At 52.4% G+C, this 24185-nt stretch overlaps 3 protein-coding genes across 3 annotated transcripts; 2 read left to right on the top strand and 1 right to left on the bottom strand.

The window, feature by feature from the left end:
• The first annotated feature begins 1537 nt into the window (after window positions 1–1537).
• On the top strand, window positions 1538–3254 carry PDRG1 (p53 and DNA damage regulated 1). The gene is made up of 5 exons (XM_068700209.1): window positions 1538–1731; window positions 1830–1905; window positions 2034–2108; window positions 2448–2528; window positions 2843–3254. Exons 1-5 carry the CDS (start codon window positions 1648–1650, stop codon window positions 2923–2925), a joined length of 399 nt encoding a protein of 132 aa, XP_068556310.1. The 5' UTR covers window positions 1538–1647; the 3' UTR covers window positions 2926–3254.
• A 758-nt stretch (window positions 3255–4012) lies between these two features.
• Window positions 4013–15822, bottom strand: TTLL9 (tubulin tyrosine ligase like 9). Its single transcript, XM_068700939.1, has 13 exons — window positions 15744–15822; window positions 14963–15479; window positions 14416–14527; window positions 13082–13267; window positions 11064–11132; window positions 10689–10779; window positions 10050–10090; window positions 9852–9963; window positions 8963–9021; window positions 7927–8123; window positions 6120–6233; window positions 5512–5633; window positions 4013–4959 (listed from the first exon to the last, which is right to left on the bottom strand). The coding sequence occupies exons 1-13, from the start codon at window positions 15820–15822 to the stop codon at window positions 4889–4891; spliced, it is 1770 nt and encodes a 589-aa protein (XP_068557040.1). The 3' UTR covers window positions 4013–4888.
• Window positions 15823–16683: 861 nt separating this feature from the next.
• DUSP15 (dual specificity phosphatase 15) lies at window positions 16684–23984 on the top strand. Its single transcript, XM_068700208.1, has 7 exons — window positions 16684–16820; window positions 18723–18756; window positions 21146–21228; window positions 21641–21690; window positions 22148–22222; window positions 22711–22882; window positions 23062–23984. Exons 1-7 carry the CDS (start codon window positions 16800–16802, stop codon window positions 23269–23271), a joined length of 645 nt encoding a protein of 214 aa, XP_068556309.1. The 5' UTR covers window positions 16684–16799; the 3' UTR covers window positions 23272–23984.
• The last annotated feature ends 201 nt before the right edge of the window (window positions 23985–24185 follow it).

Genomic DNA, 24185 nt, shown 5'->3' with positions numbered 1-24185 from the left:
CTGCGGTGTGAGGCTGCAGGGGCAGGGCAGGTCCTTGCCCCGTGCCCCCCGCGTGCCGTGCCCCTCAGCGCCCACACGGCACAGGGACTCTGCAGGAGCAAACGCTGAGGCTGCGGATGGGGAGCAGCTGCCTCCCAATCCAGCCCTGAAATCTCCAGCCGGCAGCCCCCACACCAAAGGGAGTGTTTTTCAGCTTTGGCATTTAGCCCCGATCCTGCTGGTTCTTTTGGTTGATGTCAGGAAAAAAATCCAAAGCAAGCCTGAATCACTCCCATCCCGGCCAGGATGCTGTGCATAAGTGCTCATTTCCATCACTTCACTGGGAGCCTTCTTATTTTAGCACAGGCTGCCGCAGACTGAGATCTCTCCAGTTAACTGGAACAAATGACCTTATGCGATTAGGGCCAGTAATCTTCCAATCTGGTTAATCTTCCTCCGGGGATTATTTGCGCACAAAGTGTGGTGACCACCAGCCAGCCACCACCTTGCGCCCCTGTCCCCGTGCCCTGTGGCCACCCCACTGGGTGCCACCACCGAATACCCTGGGTTGGAAGGGACCCAGCAGGAGTCCTGGCTCCTCACAGGACCACCCAAACCCAGACCCTGCCCAAACATTCCTCAAACTCCAGCAACTCGGTGCTGTGAGCTGGGGAGCCCGTTCAGTGCCCGACCACCTCTGGGTGCAGAACCTTCCCCTGACACCCAGCCGGACCCTTCCACGCCGTTCCCTCGGGTCCTGTCCCTCCCTAACACCTTGATGTCCTCGTCCTGTGGTGCATGCAGTGCTTGAGGTGAGGCTGAGCAGGGCAGGGCCCCTTCCCTCTGCCGGGGTCAGCTCGCAGCAGCAGGAGGGACCTCGGAAGGGTGGGAAGGAGGCGATGGAAGCCCTTGGTCTGGAGGTGCTCGGCCTGGAGATCCCTGTCCTGGAGGGCTGAGGGAGCTGGGGATGTTCAGCCTGGAGAAAAGAAGGCTCGGGGGTGACCTTATGGCACTCCCCAGGTACCTTAAAGGCTGAAGCGAGGTGGGGGGTGGTCTATTCTCCCATGTGCCTGGTGACAGCACGAGGGGAATGGGCTAAAGTTGAGCTAGGGGAGGTTTAGGCTGGATATTAGGGAAAATCTTCTTTCTGGAAAGGGTTGTGAGGCACTGGGATGGGCTGCCCAGGGAAGTGTTTGAGGTTAAATACATCCAGGGAGGTGTTTATATACCTGGAGGGTTATTAAATAACGATTTAAATACCTCCCGGGAGGTATTTAAGAGACATTTAGATGCAGAGCTCAGCGATGGGGTCAGTGGGGGACTGGGCAGTGCTGGCTCAGAGGCTGGGCCGGGTGATCCCGGAGCCAACTGAGGTGATTCTGAGACTGTCCCCGGCCGGGGGGTGCCGGGCCTGGTGCCCCCGGGCCTGGTGGCCCCGGGCCTGGTGACCCCGGGGCCTGGTGGCCCTGGGCCTCCTGGGCCTGCAGGCCCCGGCCCTGAGGCCCGCGGGCTCCGTTCCCGGCCCGGTGCCGCTGCGGCCGCGCGGGGGCGCGCTGCGGGCCCGGCCCCTGCGGGCGCGGAACTCGAGAACGCGGCCGCGGCCTCCACCGGGCGGGGAGCGGGGACGGAGCGGGGCCGGGACCGGGGCCGGGAGCGGGGCCGCCGGGCATGGCGAGGGACGCGGGCTTCGTCCTGCGCTACTTGGCCGAGGTGGAGGAGCTGGCTGAGGATGTGCTGGCGGCACGGCAGCAGGTACGGCCCGGTACGGCCCGGTACGGCCCGGTGAGGCCCGGTAAGGCCCGGTAAGGCCCGGTGAGGCCTGGCTGAGGCCTCCTCTGTCCCTCCCGCAGATCGTGGACCTGGACGTGAAACGCAACCGAAACCGCGAGGCCCTGCGGGCGCTGCACAAGGACCCGGAGCCCGAGGGTGAGGCCGGGCCCCGAGCCCTGCCCGGTGCCGGTGGCGAGCACCGGGAGCCCGGTGGTGCTGGGGGGGGGGGGGGGAGAGGCAGTGGGTCTGTGCTGAGCGCCTTCTCGTGTCTCTGTGCCCCGCAGGAAAAGCCATGGTGTGCTTCGGGAACATGTTCGTGGAGCTGCCGAAGGCCCGCACCAAGGAGATGATGCAGAAGGGTACGGAGACCCCGATAAGGATGGAGATGAGCAAGGAGACGCTTCCCTGCGGTGCTGGGTTCTGGAGGTGCCCCAAAACGCTCACCAAGACTGGCCACTGCCATCACCCCGCTGCCCTGGGCACATTCCCAGGGCACATTTTGGCTCGAGGCTGCCAGGGGCTTGGTGCCTGTGGGTATTTGGGGCTGAGGTGGGACCTGGAGGTTCAGGAACACAGCCCAGGAAGGGCCCCTCCTGCCAGGTCTGCACTTCAGCACCGAGCATCCCACAAGTTGTGTGTTGTTCCTATGCGAACCCCAGAGCCCCCACTCCTTCTTATCCCTGTCCCTTTTTTCTCAGATCAGGAGCATCTGGATGAGGAGATAAACAAGCTGCGGAAGGAGCTGCGCGTCAAGGTCAACCGTCTCTACGAGGCTCAAGGTAAACGCTCCTGTTCTTCAGCCCTACAGTGAGCGTCTGAGAGCAGATGTCAGGGGGAGGTTCCTGAAACTCGAGGTCTGGAGGCTCCTGGGGCCCCTTTTCCTCTCACTTTGCAACTCCTGCCCTGTTCCAGCAACACCGTGCTGCTTTTGCTAGGAAGCTGTCACCCAGCAGCATGCTGAATGTACTCCCAAAGCACATGGGGGAACCCTGTATCAGCTTCCAGTGCTGCCACTGCCCTCCCCACAACAGTTTGATGGGGACTCCTTAATTTATTTGATAGCAACCCCCTGATTTTCTGCATGTTCTCACAGGTAAAGCTGAGCTGAAGGGATTTAACCTGAACCCCATGACTGCTGAGGAAATGAAGCTGATCAATCGCATACTGGAGGGTTGAGGCGGTGGTGCCATCGCTGGGGCTGTTTGCAGACCCCACTGGACGTGCTGTGCTCAGGCTGTCACTCGTGGCACTCACACTCTGTCAGCCACAGCCTCAAAGATTTCCAGAACGCCTGTGTTGCTGGAGCCTCTCTCAGGTGACGGACTGAGTGGTCATAGGGAAACATTTGAATCCTCAGCTGCAGCTCCTCTGGCTCTAAACCCTTCCTGCTCCTTGCTGGCGGAGCAGTGCAGAAGCAATGCTGGAACACAGGCGCATTCATGGCCTCTGACAAACACCCTCTTGCAAGTGGGATTATTAAAATCAGAGCTGCGGGACATTCCTAACTGTGTGTGTGTGTTTTCAGATTTTTGTGTGAGAGCTTCTGTAGCTTGGCTTCAGAGCTAGGAACAGGAGTAGGAGGAATTGTAAATCCACAGCGTGCCCAAAGCATAGAAGAGCTGTGTGTGCCTGTGGTATTAAAACAAAGTGAAACTGTGCATCTGAAACATGTCAGGAATCTCCTTAAAGAGGTATAGGGATGGACAGAAGGCAGCATCCTTTTAGTCTCCAAGGGAAAACACATTCTGCTGTCAAGCTGAGAAGCAAGAGAACACAGAAAGTGAGGCTTTCAAGAACAAGATGAAGGAATAAAATGTATGTACATTAACAAAACCCCACAGCTTAAGGGGGGCTGAATAGGGAGGGTCACTGGGCCTGTCCTGTTGACATGATCAACAATTTCTTCAAAGGCTTTAAAATTTGTCTTCTGCACTACCCTCTTTAGTCTGAACTTGCTACCCCACTACAAGTTGTTTAAGACCTTATGTTTTTCAAAAGCTTAATTTAAAAAAAAAATAATAATCATAATTAGTAATGGTCTACAGTGACTTTTTTTTTGGTATAGGAAACCATCTGCCCTTTGTTTTCCAAACTTCTGTAAAGACTGTCTTTAATGTAATTTAAGGACTTTAAATGTTGCACTTGTCCATGTTTCACTGTCTGTCCGACTAGCTCACCTGTCCTGTCAAACCTAACACAAAGTTGGATCTGACTCTGCCCTTGCTCTGTGCCTTCCTGCAGCTTTTGCACAGCCATGTCAAACTTCACGCAGCACCACCCTTTTCCTGGCTCCATGACCCACCTTCCAACAGGTCAGAGGTGTGTCCTCCATGCAGCCCTGCATTGCCTTGTTCCACATGCACTTCAAATTAGGCAGAGTTAAAAAAAAAAATCCTGTCAGACTCATTAAAACTGAGGGATTGCTCATTTTTAAAATTTATAAAGCTGACTACCATTTATTTGATCTAAGTTTTAAAATTCTGCAGCTAACACAACATAGCCTAAGTGTTCAACTGCAAGAAGCAAGGCTGTCCACTTCAGGCTTACGCTTCAGACACATAAATTAAGAGTAACATCAGCTTATTATCTGATCTGTCTTACCAGGAGCTTTTCAGAAAGCTGCATCTCTTCTGGAAGTGAATGGCAGTACCCTGCCAAGTGCCTGTGTTGTAACTACGCTCTTACATAACCTGTGTAGTACAGCCAGGAAATGTCTCCTTAACATGTGATGGCAAGGTTATTTTTACAGTATCATGGCAACAGGTTTTATGGTCTGACATGTTTCCATAGTAGTAGCAGCAGAAGGATCAGGTGCCCGCCTTCCTTAAAAGCTTTGTTTTGCTATGCAGAATGTGTTTAGCTGCTTTATTTTCTCCCAGTCTGTATAGGTTGCAGGTGGTCAGCTGAGGAGCCAGCATCACTTGTGAGTGTCTTGTGTTGGACATTATGAAATATTTTATTCAAGCCCGTTGCAGCCTCCCAGCTGGGGAACCCTTAGGAAACAAGGTCAGCAGCCTTGTGCTGAGGCAGACATGTCCAGAGAGGAATGGGAACTGCTGCTGTATGATATGAGGAAGAGAGGCAGAGACACCACAGACTTCACTTACGGTGATCTCCCAACCCAAGCTTGGTATCGGCCTCATGCTGTCTGCTGCGCAGAAAGAGTCCTGAAAAGCTGCTTCAGTTGTTGCTTCCTGTCATTATAGCAGCCTGCAATGAAAATACCAACAGGGGAGTTGCACATGACCTTACTCTTCATGCCTGTGAAGGGTAAGGTAATTGCTGTACTCGTGTTTTTTTAGTTAGGAACTACAGGCAGTGATGATCATATGCACACTGAGCACTACAAAATAAACCTAAGATACATTAGCCTCTTGGAAGTATGACTTCAGAATCCATGTACTACTTCACAGCACTTAGATACACAGCTAGCTTTAGGGGAGTGCTTAGTAAATGGTTACCACAACCATTGTAGAGCAGATTTGCTGTGATACTGACATGAAAAAACTGCAGTGACTTAAAACTTGAAAAGCAGGGCTACAAACAACGTTGTTTCCCCTACATTTATGTGCTTGTTTTCAACACTGCTTCTGCAGTCTGGTTGCTTACATCCACTTTTGGAAAACGTTTGTTCCTTTTGGACCCTTAATCCCAGAGTCCACACTCCCTGTTCTCTTGTTCTCAAGTGCAAGGCGCGTGCTCTCCTCTTAGTGAGGAAAGGATGTGAGCAGGGCACCCTGCCAGTGCTGGGTGAGTACGTACCTAGATGTGTGTTTGCCATGAAGTTCCCATTCACCAGGGTACCCAGGTTTCCCTCTCTGCTGACAGGCCCGTCGTTCCATATCAGATCAAAGCCTCCAACACGCTTCTCCTTCCCTGTCAGCCTACAACATCAAATACATGAACTGAAGTACCTGAGTAATGATTATCTGTCTGTGCACGGGAATAAACTCCCTGTCAGAGACAGAGCTGAACAGCTGAAAGCAGTGGACATCTTTCTACTATTAATATCCGAGGTTAGCACAGTTGTAAAGTCAATCACAAAGTGATGCAAGACAAGCTTCTTGGAACAGATTGCTCCAGAAGCGATAGGTGTGGGAGGCACAATGCAGAAGAAACTGAAAGAGTTCTTGTGCAAGTCCCAGCTCTAACACTGACTTAATTCCCTTTGCAACCCTGGGCTGTTCTGTTTTCCCCACTGAAGTGGCAGTAGGCTTGCTTGCTTTGCTCCGTTTCTGGAAATTCGTTATTTAACAGTTACAAAGCTTAGAGCATTACAATCACTTGCCAAGAACAGACAGGACAGAACCAGACCACCCGTTCCACACGTTAATAAAAACCCTTAGAAGGTCATAAGCTTCTTTGCCCACCTGCCTTCCATGTCCACAATATGAAGTGTGTCTTTGAGGAGATGACACTTGAGTTCATAGTCCTCCTGGCTACTGGCAATAAGGGAAGGTGAAGCATTTACCTCCAGGAGCCAGCTGAGGAGACAAGACAAGAGTAACTTAGGGGGAAACAGGCAGTTTTGTCAGCGGTTCATCTAACAGAAGCGTCCATCCGCAATAACCCTCCTGCCTGCTAGCAGGATAATAAGTGTGAAGCAATAGGAAATCTAACCCCAAATCTCTTTACCGCACACCGAGCCAAAGAACATTCTGAGCTTATTGCAAAGTTTCTATTCCTGTTCTCAACAGTAATAAAGAAAAAATCCCTCTAGCATCCAGAAAGTCATGCAAGTTAAAACCAAACTCTAGATGAAGCAGTAAACACTGAGGGTAATTCACAGAATAAGCACTAACCCGTTTTTGGTGGAAGAATGCAAATGTATCCTGGGAGCAGTTTGCTAGCACAACAGCATTCAAATAGCTCTCCTACAAGAGCCAAGTAAACGCAGCAAACAGCAGCAGTGGCCTCTAAGCACTGTAACATCAATGGCTTTTATTCCGATTCACCACTTGGATCTGTTTCCCAATGAACTGAAGTCACTCCAGCTGTTTATGTGCATGCTGCCTAAGCAGTAATTCGGTTTTAGGCTGTGGACAGAGTAGACTGTACAAATTAGAGCTACCAGGACCACAGCTGAGCTGCATTTACTTGCTCATCCGAGATAAAGCTGTCTCCAGTGGTGCAACGTGAAATATTAGACTGATGCTGACAGGACACGGGGCTGTTACAGGTATGCCAGCTACTGTGTGCTGGTAGAGGAAACAGTTAAAAAAAATAAAAAATTAAAGACATTTCATAAGAGAACACCATCAACATAAGTCATATCTGAGGGACATTTCCTTACCTATGGTACTATTTGCATTTTATATGATTAAGGCTGAAAGAATTATCCAATTTCATTGTCATCTCTGAAGTACTACTTGCTGTTTCTATTTTTCTCAGCTCATGTAATGACAAATCAGTTGCACTTTCAGGTTCCTGCTGTTGCAATACTTGGGTTGCGTATGCAGCAGATAAAAACCTGAGAATTTCAGCTGAACGTTTAGTCATATTTTTCACTTAGTGAATAAAAGCTGAATTTAAAGATCTCTCAATAGAGTCAAATTATGTTTTCAGTTTTTTGGGAAGAGGGGTTGTTTGGTTGTTTTAAACATCCTCAGCTCCTGTGAAGCCTCTTCTTCTCCACAGTTAACAAAAGGCATCTCTTCCAGTTGGGGTCTACCTTTTAGCCAGCGTACCACAAACACAAGGGGCACATTTTAGTGCTAGCAGCCTAATGGTGCTGGCTGGGCGTTTATCATTGCCAACAGGACACTGCTCCTCATTTATATTGCAGCAGAAAAGATGATCGTAACCCTCCCACCTCCAGCAATTGCTGTGATACACTGATACTCTGGGGGAAAACATCACAGAAATAACCAAGTTAGCAGGTTTCCACAATGCAGTGCTAGAGATCCTACAGACAAACTCACATGGTGCGGATCCCTTTTAATGCACCCTGACACTCTGAGCAAAACCAGCTGTATTCCTTCTGTATTTCAGCTTCCTGTGCTTAAAACAATTCAAACCCCTCCATGCTTCACTTGCAGCTCCTGGACTGGCTCTTGTAGCCAGCCTGCAAGCAGTTATCTACGCTGAAGACAGAAGCATCTCGAGGTGTCCCCACCACCACAAGGAAAGCAGCTGGCCTGCTACTATAATCCCTTTTATGTTCATTAACACCCTTACGGTTTCAGATTCCGATCGATCAAGATGTCATAGCCGTAGAGCTCAAAGCAGTGCTTGTCACTGATAATCACTTTCTGAACACTCTGGAGGCTCTTGATGAAAATGTTGTCCATATCCGCGAAGAGAACTTCCACCGATCCTGCTCCGTGCTTGGCAGTCAAGTACTGCCTGAGCTGCTGAATCATCCACTTGCAGCCCTGAGACATCCAAACACAGTTATACTAAGCTGTTCCCAATGGGTGAACACACATTTTATCTGCATGATTTTCAGTCATCCCTCCATAGTCTCTACAGCCAAGCAAGAATTCTTCGTAAAAACCCAGAGACCAGAAGGCAAGGGCCACTAACCCCACGCTGCAGTTAAGCAATTCAAGCTTGATTATTGTATAGCTATAAGGGAAGGGGGAAAAAAGTCTCCAGGTCCCCATCAGAAGTTCCCAAACAGCAAATCACCATCTTATCTTCTGTCAGGGTATTGCAGAGACCCTCCTTTCCATACAGATGAGAGATTTATAAGTGGGAATATACTATAAAAACGGGAAGTTCAACACGATCCTCTATTACTCCCAAATGTCAACCCTCATCTCAGATTCAGTAGGAATCTGACATCTCATTTAAGATTATTTTCTCTTTCAGCTGCCAACTCTTGAGACACGAGGCTTAAGAGTGACAGTTGTGTGCAGCAGTGCTAACCTTGTTGTATCACTGAGGTCTTAGAAATGAAGGGCCAAGCGATAAGGTATCTACAGCTCAGAAGAGCTCTGAGCAGAAAGCTATTAAAGTCAAAACCATCAGCCTTGTAGATGAGCAGACGGCTGCAATGCAATAGTTAAAGCAGAGTGCTCGCCCAGCCTCTCCCCTATCAATGAAATCACATTTATGGGTGTCTGGAGACAAGGCAGCACATTTAAGTGGCTGCCGCACATGTCCACAGCATGGCAGCTGGCAGGATGAGGTCAGCTTGCTCGCATCTGCCAGAAGAGCCCAAATGGCAGGCATCAGGGGAATAGTCTGCAGACAACACACACGTGCTCACCTTCTCGGGATCATAATCACGAGCAGTCTTTTGCACCGCCACATTGGTGAGATGAACATCTGGCATAAAGCAGAGATAAGGATCAAAGACACACAGATGCTGAACAAGTTAAATGCTGAATTTTTACTCTACACCATCCTCCTTTGCCTCAGTACTAATTAATTATCCTCCTTGTCTGTAATCAGAGGCTGCAGCCACATGAGCTTATATATAGCACTGCATGGTATCTTACTAACAATTGCAGGAAAAAATAAAAGAGCAGTCACCTTCCAAACAGCATTCTTGAAAGAGTGACTGCCCTGAACAAACCATGTACCTCCTGGCTGGGATGAAGCTCTTCATGTAAGTGTGCCTCCAGACCCCAGTACACCCCCACCCAAGACTGCTGTACCCCCATCCTGGTACAGCTTTGGGTCGTTCAGAGCACTCTTGAACTCTGCTGAACTTTCAGTGAGAGATGTGATGGATTTTCCTGTCTCCTAAGCCATCAAATTAAGGTCAGATACCTTTTGGGAAGATGTGTTAATCAAGTAAAAGCTATCAAACTCAATACAGTAACAAGCGTGACACATAGGAAATCAAATAGTTCTATCCCATGAATCACTCTGTCCTTCCATTCTCTGAAGCTAAGGAAGGGGAAAGGCAGCCAAAATTCAACCACTAACAATAAAATCAGGACTGACATTTCAGCATGGGTTCCTAGCTGATTTGTCAAACTGACATTTCCCATGATCTGGTGACACCAGCCTTCCAGTGAAGAAGAGACAGAAGAGACAATAACAGCGGCAGCAGCAGGACAGGAGAATCCTACAGGTGTCAGAAGTGACAAGGTTCATCTGCTGTATCTAATACCAAGCAGTAAAACTGTACATTTCTTACCCCTCCTTACCACACACACAAACAGGTAGGATACAGTGATCATCTATGCTGTTCAGAGTAAACCGTGTATTGGAAAAGCGAGCAAATCCATCTCTGTATAACCAGGCCTTCAGTGGGATGTACTGGGAGAAAAGGAAAGGAACAACTGAGCACTGAGGGAAAAATCCAGTTTTGATGTAAGAATTTAGTAATGGTGGCTTGCACTTACGGATGTCACTAGAACATAAACTCTCAAGTCAAACTTTCGACCTATGAAGAACAGAAAAATAATGCAATACAGTCAGTACTGCTACCTACAAGTACCCAATATCAGTTTATATCTAAATAAGCACACAAAGGTAGAGGACTGAAATTCATACTTTTTTTTTTTTTTAGAATCAGGAACATTTATCTAATATTAAGAACACCAGTAGGACCACTATTCCAGGTCAATGACTATTCACAAGTTTCTGGACAAATAATGCAAAGCTTAAGTAAGCATCCCTTGGCATTCTTTTGATGAATATTTGGGCATGCACGCTGATGATGTAATGATCTGTCTAACAGCAACAGCACACTTATTCTTAACACGTTGTGTGTTGAATTAGTCCTGGTGGCTGTTCACCAAATCATTTCTACATTCTCACAAGCCTTTCCTCAGCAAGCCAATTAGTTACCACACCAGATATCGATGCTGCAGATTATTTAGTCACATATAGGCCCAGAAACAGGTCACTCCAAGAAGTTAGCCACATATGGTTCAGCACAGAGAACAACCTACAGTGTCCTCTCTGTCCAGGGGGAATCCCGTAGGTTAGGGTAATTTTTCCCCAAACCAGAAAAGCAGAGGCTTGGATGGGCATCTTACCTCCTATTAAGTATGGATTTTCAATATATTGCTGGGCTACGTAAGTTTCTACTTGTGTTTCATCTTTCTGCTCCTCTGTGCGGCCACCATCCTGTGAGAGAAACAACATGCAGTTTCCCCTTTCAAGAAACTGTTTTTCCACCATCTTTCCCCACATACACTCATTTTCTTTTGGATGCTCTGTCTCCATTTAAGAAGTCAGATCCCAGATAAAATATCCAATTATTTGGGAAAACCCACTCTAAGAAGCTTTGCTGTCACTCGAGGGAACAGCAAAGGAATATTGCAGAGGACAGAACACGCCATTGGCAAAAACAGGGGATGAAAGAATAGCAAAAGAACAAGATCGCCTAAGGAGAAGACAGTTGTTCTCACCTTCTTCCAGTCAACGATATCCTTCAGTTTTCGGAACAGGAAGATTCCTTTACCTTGAGACCTGCCAACCTACAGCATAGAGAAGCAGTTACTTGCTTTCACGTTAGGATTTCCTGCTGTTCCCCAGAGTTTCAGCATAGCAGCCCTGCATAACCCGATTCATCATCTGTTTGTATGCAAGCGTATTTATTTAATGTTATGGGGACAGGGAGAAAACGAAGGGATCCAACAACAGCTCTCAAGTGCTAAACGCTCCGATTACAAGTGCTAGGAGAATTCCTGGTGGAAAGGGCAAAGCAGGCAGACAGCCTATGGGGAAGTTCCATAGTAACGAATAAACAACTCTGTCACATGCTTGCAGAAATATAAGTAACACAACATATGTTGTTGGGAATTTTTAAGTCACACTTGAAATTTGTGTATGCTACAGAACTTAATTAAACAGGGAAGTCATGAAAGATGTCAGAGAACTACGGCAAGCAAGAGCAGAACAAACCTGAAGCCAGCCTAGTTTGTGCAATGTATTAAAAGCAAGTGAGAAGTGGTCTGAATAAACCACCTGAGAAGCAAGACTCCCCAGAACACCTCCAAAGGAATTCCAGGTTCCTGCAGTCCCAGGATCTGGCACCGTGCACGTCCTGACCTATGGTACCCAAGCATGGGAGGAGGCAGGCCAAGACATCACTACGTGGGGCTGCTCAAGAACACAGACCGACAGAACGAGCACCAGAGTTATTTTTACTTGTTTGTGAACTTCTCAGGTCACTCACAAACTATTTCATTTAAGAAGTTGGTAAAATCCCTGTAATCACAGGCTTTTCATATATCCTTGTTTACTGTATGCTGTTTTTTTCACCATTTTAATTGAGGTTGTGGGCATAAAAATCAGCTTAATATAAGGTTTTCCATTGACAATTAACACACCCCCATTTGCAGAGTTGGATAATCACTAGCTGCTATCCTCCTGGCTGTAATTCACATGTTAGTTTGCATAATTACCTCGCATTTTCTTCTCAGAAGCATGCCCTTACTGATGGGTCTGACTTGCAGCTACGGCAAGTTGTCCTGTCCCAACCTTCTTGCCAGACCTACGGCACAAAGCAACGTGCCCGTCCTCTCATAGTCCCACAGATCAGTGTATTTTTAATTACGCATCATGGCATGATACTCATGGCATTACACGGCCTGAATCAACTGGCAGAAGCAAGACATTTCTCAGCTTTACATTGAGATTTGTAAAGGAAACAGTACAGTTTTTTCTTGGTTCCCAAGGACGCTGGCTGAATTGGAAGTTGCTTCAATCAGCACAGTTCCACAGAGCCGTAAGTTTTGTGGGACAAATTGGATTCAGAACACGAGGCTACACTTCAGGTCTCTAACTGCGGGGCATAAAAAAAGCTAATGCCAACCAAATCCACCCCAATTTACACTCCAGGCTGCTCGTGGAGTTTCCTGTCATCCTAAGAACGTTAAGAGATTAAAGTCCACTCAGTAAGTTGGCTGGATTTACAAGGGCTGACATCTAATGTAGTGGGATTTCCTTGAAACCAAACAGATGTTTTCATAGCTCCATCTTTAGGAGCTGCCTTAAAATACTGCTTAACCAGAAGCCCGATTACACTGCTGCCCTACATACACACACACCTTCTTGTACACCTGCAGCTGAACTGAAATATTTCAGAGCATGAACTTGGCCGTAGCCCCATAGCAACAATCCCTAAGAGCACAATCTGTTCCTACACACAAAAATCCTGGGCTTTATACCTTCACCATTGAGTTAACTTTGGCTCTACAAATAAAATGAGCTGTTTTTCAGCTGCTGAAATAAATCGTGACACAAAAAGCAGTGTTTTGGTAGTACGTGTTGGCCAGGAAGCTGGACAGAAGTATTGCTGCTCCTAACCACCTTGCTACATGCCATTATTCCTGTGGATTTCCTGCATATTTTCCTCTCCTTCCACAGGATGAAGGCATCCATTCATCACTGTCTCACTTTCCTCAGAGGAACATACACTTACCGGTTTCATTATCCAAGTGGTGCCAGGCTTCTTGCGAAATTCTTCCACAAACAAATGGTACTCTGAAGGCATTTCAAACGTCTTTGGAAAAAAGTCACATTTTGCTGCCTCAAGCTTTCCTGCCTCTCTTTCTAACTGCTTCCGAAACCTCTTCAGGTTCTTCACTAAGTAATTCTTCCGACTCAGCTGGGTAGAAAGAGAAATATAAGGTTAGGTTCAACAGATGCTCATACAGCCTGACTCACTTTCATTGCCCTTGAGATGTTTCTGGTGACATCTGGGGAATCAACTGCACCACATATGCCTCAGGAAAAAAATAAACAAACGTGGAAATCATTGAGAACTGCTTTTGCTTTGTTGCAGAGAAGGCTTGATTTCAATTTTTATTTAATCCCTGCACAAACAGAGAGAAGCTAAACAGAGCAGGTTTTACAACCCATGTTTTACCATTTCTAACGTAACCTTTCAGTGCAGTCAACACACTCATTTCCAGCAGACAGCCCTGTTCAGCACTGCCCACACCGGCAGCTGTAACCATGTCTGCAGGCAGGCTTCACCCAAACCACTGCAGCCCCACCGCTCCCCAGATTGCTGCCCCTGTGGCAAGATCAGCTGAGCTGGAAGTGTATCGGCTCCTGAACTGCTGCAGGTTACAGACGAGCGTTACAAACCACTGTCTGTCCCCATTTATGCTAACACTGGTGAGCATGAAGGCTCAGAACAGATGCACACCCCGCTCAGCAGCCCTTACTGCTGAAATGAAGTCAGCATCCATGAGAGGATGGGGGGCAGACCTCTGAGATGGTAAGTTTTAGCTGCTGCAACTAAATCTGCTCATAAATAGAAATAAGGTTCCCCAAAACACTGCCCTTTTGGAGGACCTGTTGCAATGCACCAGCCTTAGGTGTATGTAGGGTAAAAGCTCACTTTCACTGGGCAAACAAGAACACGTGTGTCCAATCCTAATGCACTGGAGATCCCGCCTGCAAACGTGTCAGGAAACTCACCTACACAGAGGAAGGCATTTTCTATTTTAACTAGATCCCCTACACCACTGGTTTTGTAATTTTCAAGATTCGTGACCTTGCTGGTGCTTACTAAACTGGGAACAGGGTAAAGTGAAGTGTCAGGATCCTGAGCAAAGCCCTACCTGAGGCAGAGGGATGTTGATACACTCTGAAGGTTTATCAGAGCTGTAAGAGAAGCCAGTTTTCACGGTGGAAAACATGACCAGGTATTTCCAGTCATAACCACTTCTTGTGGAAACTTACAGCCAAGTTAAAAATACCTCCTCAAACCCTCCTAGTTTCACTCCACCTCTGAGGGGTTCTTACCTCATAGTGATTGCGAAAGTGGCAGATGCGAACATGCTCCTCCATGTACGCGTGGTCAAAATTCTCCCGAAGCCAACTGACATCACACCAGAGAAAATCCCACTCCTCCTCGCTGGGGAGGAAGGCCCCATGCAGAAAGCACCGCGCTTACCCGGGGTCACCACCACCCACGGCCACCTCCCCTCCCCGCACCCCCTCCACCAGAGGGGAGCTGCTCAGGCTGGGGGCGTTCTCCTCATCTTTAAGATCAGAAGGGGAGAAATTTCGGGATTCCCCCCCCCCAGGCCTGCTTTAACCTACACAAACCCAGGATCTGCGGGCACAACCTGGGGAGCGCTATGGGGCTGCTTTGGGCCTGGCACCCAGCACGGCCCAGGCCCCAACTGCCCCGGGGGACCCCAAACTGCCCCGGGGGACCCCAAACTGCCCCCGGGGACCCCAAACTGCCCCCGGGGGACCCCAAACTGCCCCCGGGGAGCCGCTGCCGAACGGGAGGCGGCGAGAGGGACCCCCATGGCCGGGGGCAGCGGGGCCAGGCCTCGCTTACTCCTTCGCCTGCTGCCAGCCGGGCCGGCTGCTCAGCACATCCAGGACGGGCCCGGTGAAGCCGCACTTGAAGCGGACACAGGGCCGGGGGCGGCCGGAGGGCGGTGGGGGCGGGAGGGGGGCGGCCCCGGGGGCAGAGCCGCCCGTGCTGCCCGGCCCGGCCCCGCCGCGCTCCGCCGGGCGCTGCTTCGGCTTCTTCGGGGCACGGGGAACGGCGGCCTGAGGGGAGAGGAGCGGAGAGGAGAGGCGGTGAGAGGAGGAGGAGGAGGAGGAGGAGGAGGAGGAGGAGGAGGAGGAGGAGGAGGAGGAGGAGGAGGAGGAGGAGGAGGAAGGCCGGGGGGCAGCGGCCTCACCCTCCGCCCCGCCATGGCGCAGGCCCCGCAGGCCGCAGCCGTCGCCATGGCAACCGCAGCGCAGCAGGGGGCGCCCGCGGCCTAGGGCCTGGGGGGGGGGCCCTTGGGTCTGGGGGGGTCCCTCACGGTCACCCCCAGAGCCCCCCAGTTCCAACCCGTGGGTCCCTAACGCAGCCCCGGGGTCCCCAGGGTGCGGGGTTGGTCTGGCTCCTTGCCCAGCCCAGGGGGAGTGCTGTGGGGTTGTCCCCTTGTTATGGGGTTGTTCTCTGTAATGGGGTTGTCCCCTTGTTATGGGGTTGTTCCCTGCTATGGGGTTGTCCCCTTGGTATGAGGTTGTCCTTTGCTGTGGGGTTGTCCTTTGCTGAGGTTGTCCCCTGCCATGGGGTTATCACCTGCCATGGGGTTGTCCCCTTGCTATAGGGTTGTCACCTCCCATGGGGTTGTCCTGTGCTGTGGGGTTGTCCCCTGCTATGGGGTTGTCCCCTGCTGTCAGGTTGTCCCCTGCCATAGGGTTGTCCCCCACCCCAGTGACACCAAGGGGACAGCTGCCACCCCACAGTGCACACGGGGCAGGGGCTGCAGGGTCCCCATAGGGGCTGGGAGTCCTGCCCGGCTGAGGACGGGGGGTGCAGGCCAGGCCCCAACCTGCCCCTGGGAGTCCTGCGGCCCTGTCAGCGCCCTGCAGGGACGGTGCCAACGCTTCCCAGCGCTCAGGTCACCAAAAGGACCCGGACTTTGCTCCGGTGCGGGTGACGCAGGAGGGAGGGAGCAGCCCTGGGGTGCTGGCTGGGCACCCGCCAGCAGAACCTGGCCTCTCAGGTGCCGGCACCTGCTGGTGCTGCCCGATCCGTGGGGACAAAAGGGACATTTCCCCCGGGAAGAGAGACATTTCATCTGTGTGCAGGTGGGTACGGAGCTGCCGCCGCTGCCAGCCTGCGGTTCTGGGGTCCTGAGCCCCCCACGGCAGGCACAGGGAGGGCCGGGCATGCCACCGGGCGCTTGGCTGCGTGGCCAAACAGACTGTCCTTGATGGGGCAGGACAAAGGTTTTGTTCTTCTCTTCACACTGCAGCCTTGTCCGGCCGTGCTGGCAGCGGCGGCCGTCAGCAGACAGCGCGCCCAGCGCTCCCACACCACCGCTCAGAGGTGGAGTTTCTCCTCCTTTGTCTCCTCCCGGTAAGAAGGAGCAGTCGGTGCGAGGGAGGCGGGTGCTGGGGAAGGGCTTCGGCTTTGGCAGGAGCCTCAGGGGAAGCGGCCAAGGTCTCTCCTGGCCGGGAGAGCCCGCTGCTGCCGGGGGATTGGCCTCCGTGTGCTGAAATCAAGCCCCCCCGTGACAAGCGGCTGTCCCGCAGGAGCAAGCTCTTCATGACGAAAATCCTCCCAAGGAGCGTCCGGAGCAGCTTCGCCTGGGGACAGGGCGGACGACGGTAGCATCGGGGACAAGGACACCTGCTCCCCGCCCCTCCCGGGGCGCGTACTGCAGACCATGGGAAATGGCATGAGCAAGGTAAAGGGAGCGCCGGGGTGCAGCTCTGCAGGGCCGGGCGCTGCAGGACAGCCTTGCAGTGCTGGAGGTGGGAGATGTCGGTCTGCTTCTGGTTGCTCTGCGATGCCGAGCAGCGTTTCGCGTGCCAGGGAGCCTCCCCGCCGATGCTGAAAGCGGCAGCGGGCACGGCTGCCGGAGGAGCTTGTTTTCCTGCAGGCTGAGCAAAATCCGATGAGAAGCAGGCAGAGATGCCGTGCGGAGCTGCAGCTCGGACTTGCCACCCCCAGCCACTTCTGCCAGGGCAGGCCGGGTTTGAACAGCACTGCCGGGTTCACAGCGGAGTGTGGAGGACAGGAGGTCACAGCAACCCCTCTGAGGGAGGGAGGAAACTTTCAACACCTTTAAAGCAAAGGCACGAGATCCCAAGCACACGCCAGCAGCCCTGTTAGACCCTGAGGGTGGTGTGGTGCCACGTCCTGTGCTTGCCAGCTCTGCACAGTGCTCAAAGCTCGACAGAGGGCACGGGCACTATTTCCTGCTTGTCTGAGCTTTTCCCAGGTCACAGGTGAATGGAGACATCCTCTTTATGCTTTAAACATCCCCTCCAACCTAAAACCACTCATTATCTGGGAAAGTTTTCAGTGTTTCAGACAGAGCTGCAATGCCCCATTTTATTCAGCGAGGAGTGGATCAGAAAGTTACAGGGACAGGAATGTGCCATTATTCATGGCTCAGCGTCCTGCCCCTGGGAGCTGGCCTTGCTAAATGGCTCTGGTGCCATCTCATTTGCCGTGCAGCTGCTGAAAGTTAAAGGCGCCCCGTCAATATAAAATTGATCTAAAATTTAAGGAATCATAAAAAAGATCTTTAAGCTGTTAGAGCAATAGAAATGTTTCCAAACATGAGCAGTGAGATAAGACATTGTGCAAGCACAACTGTATCTGTAGAAATCCTCTCTGCTTGCCCAGGTCCCAGCCCACCAAACACGCAGCAGGGAGAAGCTGGAAGTGAACCTGAGCGCACAGAAGCGTGCCCAGGCTGTTAGCCCTCATTTTCCAAGATGGGAAACAGGAAAATACAAAACAGCTAAGGGTAGGAATGGATGCAGGGTGTCTCACTTCTGTAATCTGCAGTGCTGTTAATAGAGGCATTGTCAAGTAATTATCTTTTCATCACAAGAAGTGAAGTTTTGCAAGGCAATTCCATTCAAGGCACAGTGTTCAGAGCAATCTGTCCCAGGCCTGTTAGAAACGGGCTCCCCGTGGAGCACAGGGAGCAGGGCAGAGCTGGGAGCATGTCATCACTCCCCACCCTGCCAGCGCTGGCCAAGGCTGTCCTGGGTCACATTCTCCAGGTTCCCTGGGTCTGCTGCTTCCTCGTGCCTCAAGCAGCAGGAGGAGCACAGGTCAGGGGCGGTCCGAGGCTGCCTTAAGGCGTACGCAGCGTGCTGAGCCCAGATAAAAATAGATAATGAGCAAAAGGAGCAATAAGAAATCGCTAAAGAAATTGAGAGTGAAATTGATAAGGGAGCAATAAGAGAGACCTGGCAGCCTTCCCGTGCCTGCTAAGGGCCTGGAGCATGAGGCAGGAAGGCAGAACGGGGCTGCCACTGGTGTGGCCAAAGATCAGCTGGGCTGGATGTCAGGCACTGAGCTGTGCTGCTGCAGGCCTGGAGGCAGCGAGGTGACAGCGGACAGGTCATTTAGCCATTCTTGGTGGCAGCACTTTTGCCTTTCCAGCTGAGGCTGGGCTCACCAGAGTGGTGAATGCTGCTGGTTCCCTTTGTGTGCTTCGTCCTGGCCTCTGCTGTGCTCAGGCAGAGGTGGTGGCAGGGGCAGGTTGGCACGAGGAGCCCCAGCGCAGTGGGTACCGGGGACTGTGTTAGCTGCTGACGGACTGACACCTCTTCTCTGTGTCCTGCAGATCCTCCCCGGCCTTTACCTGGGAAACTTCATCGGTAAGCAGAGCCCCACACCGCGGAGGAGTCCTTGAGCTGGGCAGCTCTGTCTGCCCCAACCCCACAGGCTCGTGCTGCACGGGTGGGCTGAGCTCGGAGGGTCAGCAGCAGCCACATCAGGAAGGTTTAGGGGCTCCCGGGTGTGTGAGTGCATGATGCTTCCTCTTCCAGCTGAGGGATAAAAGCTGCTCTCCTGTTGCACTCCCCGTCATTCGGGTTTGTTTGAGCCCTGCTCAGGATGTCCTTTTACCTAGCAGATGGGTCAGCAGTGCCTTCCTCTGCCTCCTCTTCCCATCTCCAGCCTTGCTTTGCTTTCCTGGAGAGGGGAAGAATCAGGAGCTCAGGCCTGGGCAGATGCAGGTGCTGAGCCTGTAAACTAAATATTGTGGAGAGAAGCAGCAGAGAGCTGGAGCTAACTGGATAGGATGATGCCTCACCATCCTGGAATGAGGTTTCCTCTGCTCCACGGGCGTGCAGTTTGTGTGAGCAACAGCAAGAGAGGAGGCAGTGGTGGGAATGCAGGGCAGAAACTCTGCCCTTGCTTTGCTTGCCTGATTTCTCTTTAGCTTTCCTGAGATCTCAGGAGACTGGAGGAAGAAGCTGAGCAGGGCCATGACCTTGTCAGGAAAGACCCAGCAGCACCTGGGCAGATGCTGTGACACCAAGCAGAGCAGGGAAAGGTTGGAACTGAAAGCCCTCCTGAAAGCCTCGGCCTCCCCCACGTTTTAGCAGCGAGTAGGAGGGGGCTGCACATGCTGGGGTGTTTCTCCCAGCGGCTGAGTCGCCCTTCTCGCACCGAATCACTGTTTTAATGGGTTTTCACTGTCAGTCAGTCATGACTAAGGACTGGCATCTGCCATGAAAAACCAGCATTTATCAGAGCTCCTGCCTCCCTAACGGCTCTTTTGACAGTTTGATTCCTGCTCTAAGTGCTGAGAACATTTGAAAACACTGGCATGAATTGCTAAGAAAATGTCATTAGAACCAGTGTGACAGTCCTGGCTGGCAGCAGCCTGGCCAGAGCACGCTCCTCAGCATCGGAAGGGAAAGTTTCAGGGGTCAGGGCTGGAGGAGCTGCTGCTGGCTGGGTGCTCTTTGGGAGCCCTGTGGGGAGCGCACCCAGGGGTACCCGGCTCCCGAGCCCTTCCCAGAGGTTACTGCAAGCAACCACTGATGTTTTATCTTGGCCTGATGCCACCGAAGCGTTGCTCTACCAAGAAATTCAGGGTGATGACAGAGATTTAAGGCCCGCTAAATTAAGCTCTGACAGCTCATAGAGACATTTTCTCCGACTGAAAGCATTTTCCAGCCGTAGTGAGGCTTTACAATCGTGTCCCTAATTGCTGTCATTCTGCCTGCCAGAGCCGGGTGGGGAGGTGACAGCTGATGTACGAGCCCGTGGACAGAGGGTCCGCGCCTCCCTCCCCGCTGCACGCACACACCAGGCACGGACTCTAATGTGAAGCGTGCCTCTTGAGACTCACTTCTATTAAATATTCACATCATGCCATTAGCACATCATGTTTCAGATTCCCGAGCCAAGGTTTCACACCACTCGGAAGTTTAGAAACCCAAAGCTATGAGATGAGAAAATATTAGTACTCATCTCCTGCAGCTCGTGCACGATCAGCTGGTCATGGCATGAAAGGGAAACAGCTACAAAGCTGCTTAGCCAGCAAGATGAGCAGGCTATCCTCACAGCATAATAACTTTGATGCTAGACCAGTGACCAGAATCACAACCAGAGGCTGCTGAAGCATTAGTGCAAAGTAGGTCATTTCTCCAGAAAGTTGAGGGTACTTGATCTCTGTGGAGGGATGCATGCAGAGCGCTCCAAATGGCAGCTCAGTTGTTTTCTGCAGACCCCTCAGATATTAAAAACGAACTCAGACTCAGCCAAGCTCAATGCTGGTATGAAAAGCTGCAGCTCCGATTCTGCAGCCTGTGAGATAAATCGTTGAGGCTGCAGGAGGTCCCATTTCCACGTCGTGGTTGCACGGGAGAGGTGCGGTCTCAGAGCGCGTTCTTTCCTCCCTGAGCTGGTGGACAAGTAGAGGCAAGTGGGAAGCTGCCTGCTTGCACAAGAGGGTGCTTTCCCATGCAGACGTGAATCCAAGCAGAAGCAGCGAGGTCAAGTGCCTTTGGAGGGAGTAGGTCTCTGTTTTGGTGCCCCTGGGTTTGTGTTCCCAGATTTCCAAGAGGCGTTTTCATATTTGCCTGTGACTGCTCTTCCAAGCGCATCGATGTGCACGGGAGGGGGGTGTAATGCAGCTGCTCCTCCTGAGCACAGCTTTGCGTGCTGGTTTGTCTGCAGGAGGGTGGTGGATGTGCTTGTGGGAGGAGAAGGGTAAGAAACAACTACGTGCCAATATCTACTTTTATCCTTTAGATGCCAAAGACCTGGAGCAGCTCAGCCGGAACAAGATTACCCACATTGTTTCCATCCATGAATCCCCCCAGCCCTTGCTGCAGGTAAGGTCCCGTGCCTGACGCCAGCATGCAGCCTGCTGCAGCTCTTCCCACGTTGCAGCACCTCCCTTCAGCTCCGAGCATCCCGTGGCACGTCCACCTCACCCCAGCAGCAGTCCCAGAGGAGCGAGGCAGCCCCTCTGCTCTGGGAAATTTGCTGGCTCGTGATCGTAACCTGGCCTTGAACGCTGATGAGAAACAATTTCCAGCTCCCCGGCTTCATCTTATTTTCCCACCCTCTGCCACAAGCTTCCTCTCTCCCTGCTGCCCTCCCCGATGCACGTACCGAGGGGGAGAGCAGCCCCAACTCTGCACAGAGGGAAGCTGTGCTGTGGGAATGAAGCCCGAGGGGAGTGCAGGCGAGCAGATTGCAGGACCCTGGGGGCTGAGTTTCTCCTGTTCTCATGTCTTGCAGGACATCACCTACCTCCGTATTCCCCTGCCAGACACACCAGAGGCCAACATGTGAGTACTTGGTGAGGCCAGCACCCAGATGGGGGCACGCAGGAGCTCGGTCCTTGCAGGGCAGCCAGTAATACCCTGAGCCCTTGTGGTGCTGCATCCAACCCCTCAAATGCAGCAACTGCAGCAGGTCCCAGCCCTGGGCTGAGGTGACAGGCAGCCTGTCTGCAGTGGGATGCAGAGAAGGAGGGAGCATTCCACCTGGGAGCCTGGGCAGAGCTGCCTGGAGATGGGGGAGAGCTGGCCAGGAGCGCTGGCACGGTCAGAGATGTGAGCAGCCGAAGGCTTTTTCTTGGGAAAATAGCCCTGAGCTGCTTGGGTCTCAGCAGCTGGTGATGGTGTCTGTAAAGCAACAGGCATTTTATTTGTTTGTCTTCAGACACTCAGGGCTGCATCACCTGCAGCCTAAAAATCTGGTTCCACACCTGTGGTCCTTACTCTGTGCTATTTTTCCTGCTAGCAAGAAGCACTTCAAGGAATGCATCAGTTTTATCCACCAGTGTCGCCTGCATGGAGGGAACTGCCTCGTCCACTGGTAAAACTCCTTTTCTCATGCCCAATGCCACGATCTTCCCAGCACAGCAGGAGGTCTAGCTGCCAGAACCCCCTGCTTCAGCCGCAAGTGTCTGCCAAGAGTCCCCGTGTCCATGAATCCACTCCGAATCCACCACCAGGCTCAGCTGCAGCCTCCAAACGAGCAGGATTTGGGGAGTCCTGGGGCTGGAGAACTGCTAGAGAGGGGCAGCTTTTTGCTGTCGTTGAGCAAGTGGGAAGAGAGCTGTTTGGGGCAGGATTCCAGGCAGCAGCTGATACTTTCACTTCCCCAGGGGAGCGGGGTGTATTTATAGGCACTGAGCGAGAGGACCTTGGAAGGGCTTTGGCTTCCCAGAGAGCAAGTTCGCTGAGCAGGGGAACCAAAATAGCTGAAGCACAAGGGGTGGAGGAAGGGGCAGGCACGGGGTCAGGGCAGCAGGCGGGAGGGCACACCACGGGCAGCCTCCCATGTGCTCGTTCCCGTGCCAGCCTGGCCGGGATCTCCCGCAGCACCACCGTCGTTGTCGCCTACGTCATGGCCGTGACGGAGCTGAGCTCTCAGGAGGTGCTCGAGGCCATCAGAAGCGTGCGACCCGTCGCCAACCCCAACCCTGGCTTCAGGCAGCAGCTGGAGGAGTTTGGCAGCAGCGCAGCCCGCAAGGTGGGGACACGAGGGGGACGCAGCCTCTGCCACCTGCACAGCCCCGTGGCTCTGCTCCTCCGCGGGTCTCGGGGCAGGAACGGAGCCCAGGGGCACCAGACTCCTTCCCTGTGCCCCTTGCTTGCAGGCTTGGTTTTGCACTTCGAAATAAGCACACTGGGATCTCGTTCTTTCCCCAGATCCGCAGGCACCTGAGGCAGAGGTACGGGTCATCCCCTTTCAATGACGAGGAAGAAATCAAGGCCCTGCTGCCGGTGGGGAGAGGAGCACCCAGAGCAGAGGGAGCTCGGCAAGGACTGGTACCGAGAGCCAGGGACATCAAGAGCACCGCTCCCTTTCTGCTGCGGGTGAAGAGGACGTTCTCCTGCATCCCGGCTTGTCTGAAGTGATGGCAGCCAGGGAGGGAGAGCAGCAGAAATCACCTAATTAACAGCCTGGTAAAAAACTAAGCTGCAGCAGCGCTGGCCTGGAGGGGAAGCGCTGCGCCGCAGAGCCACCCACAAGCACAGCTCCTTCTCCTCTCCGGGTTCAAGCGTGCCATCTTCTGTCCTGGCTTTCAGCTATCGGGGGAGGGATTCATTTGCACTGCTGCGCTCTGCAGAGCACTGCGGGGGTCAGCCCCTTCGTGCCTGGTGTGGGAGGACATCTGGTGAAAGCAGATGACGGTCCCCAGCTCACCGTGGGCTCCGGGCAGAGCCACAGACAGAGCTTCCCAGCCACCAGGTGATGCTGGCAGCAGCTTTAGCACTTCAGTACCAGCTGCATGGGCCTCAGGGGCGCACACGGGGTGCAAGGAGAGCTTGCTGACCCCTTGGGGCAGATTTCCCACCAGCAGCAGCATCAAGCTTCCAGAGCCGAGGTGGCTGCGGGGCAGGGGGCACGCGGGTGCCCCCGGCGCTCCGGGCCAACCAAGCACAAGCCCCGAGCAAGCAGCGCAGCTTTAGGAGTTCATCGCAGCCCATTCCCACCAGTACCAGGGCACAATCTTCAAAGGGTGGGAAATAAATGTTTAACCTAGCCAGACCTCACTAAAGCGGAGCCTTAAGCCATTTTGCTTAAAGACTTTCTATGTCCTCGTGGTAATAAAGGTCTCTTCTCTGCAGCCTGCCTGGGACGTGGATTGACTCGTGGGTGGTGTCAGGGTCACAACGGGGGGGCTGGGACAGGAAAATCCTGGCACGGGGAGAGTCCAAAACCCATAGGTAGCACAGGGAAGGGGTGCAGCAGGTGGTGACACCAGTACAGAGGCTACAAGGAGGCAAGAGCTCCCTGCCCTCCTCCCACCCAGCCTCACTTCACAGCC

The sequence above is a fragment of the Anas acuta genome, chromosome 16 (genome assembly GCF_963932015.1).
Source record: "Anas acuta chromosome 16, bAnaAcu1.1, whole genome shotgun sequence".
NCBI lineage: Eukaryota > Metazoa > Chordata > Aves > Anseriformes > Anatidae > Anas > Anas acuta.
Note: the sequence above shows the minus strand (reverse complement) of the source record. Positions and strands in the feature narration are given on the sequence as shown.

What these genes read in the sequence shown, in the direction of transcription:
- TTLL9 (XM_068700939.1), bottom strand. Translation starts at nt 15,822, where the DNA reads ATGGCAGGGGACAACCTGACAGCAGGGGACAACCCCATAGCAGGGGAC. An exon ending in ACAGGACAACCCCATGGGAG is followed by an intron (nt 15,480 to 15,743) that starts GTGACAACCCTA and finishes GGGCTGCGTTAG; the next exon opens with GGACCCACGGGTTGGAACTG. An exon ending in ATCGATCGGAATCTGAAACC is followed by an intron (nt 6,234 to 7,926) that starts GTAAGGGTGTTA and finishes TTGTCTCCTCAG; the next exon opens with CTGGCTCCTGGAGGTAAATG.
- DUSP15 (XM_068700208.1), top strand. Translation starts at nt 16,800, where the DNA reads ATGGGAAATGGCATGAGCAAG. An exon ending in GGGAACTGCCTCGTCCACTG is followed by an intron (nt 22,223 to 22,710) that starts GTAAAACTCCTT and finishes TTCCCGTGCCAG; the next exon opens with CCTGGCCGGGATCTCCCGCA. An exon ending in GCAGCAGCGCAGCCCGCAAG is followed by an intron (nt 22,883 to 23,061) that starts GTGGGGACACGA and finishes TTCTTTCCCCAG; the next exon opens with ATCCGCAGGCACCTGAGGCA.
- PDRG1 (XM_068700209.1), top strand. Translation starts at nt 1,648, where the DNA reads ATGGCGAGGGACGCGGGCTTCGTCCTGCGCTACTTGGCCGAGGTGGAG. An exon ending in TGCTGGCGGCACGGCAGCAG is followed by an intron (nt 1,732 to 1,829) that starts GTACGGCCCGGT and finishes TCCCTCCCGCAG; the next exon opens with ATCGTGGACCTGGACGTGAA. An exon ending in CAAGGAGATGATGCAGAAGG is followed by an intron (nt 2,109 to 2,447) that starts GTACGGAGACCC and finishes CTTTTTTCTCAG; the next exon opens with ATCAGGAGCATCTGGATGAG.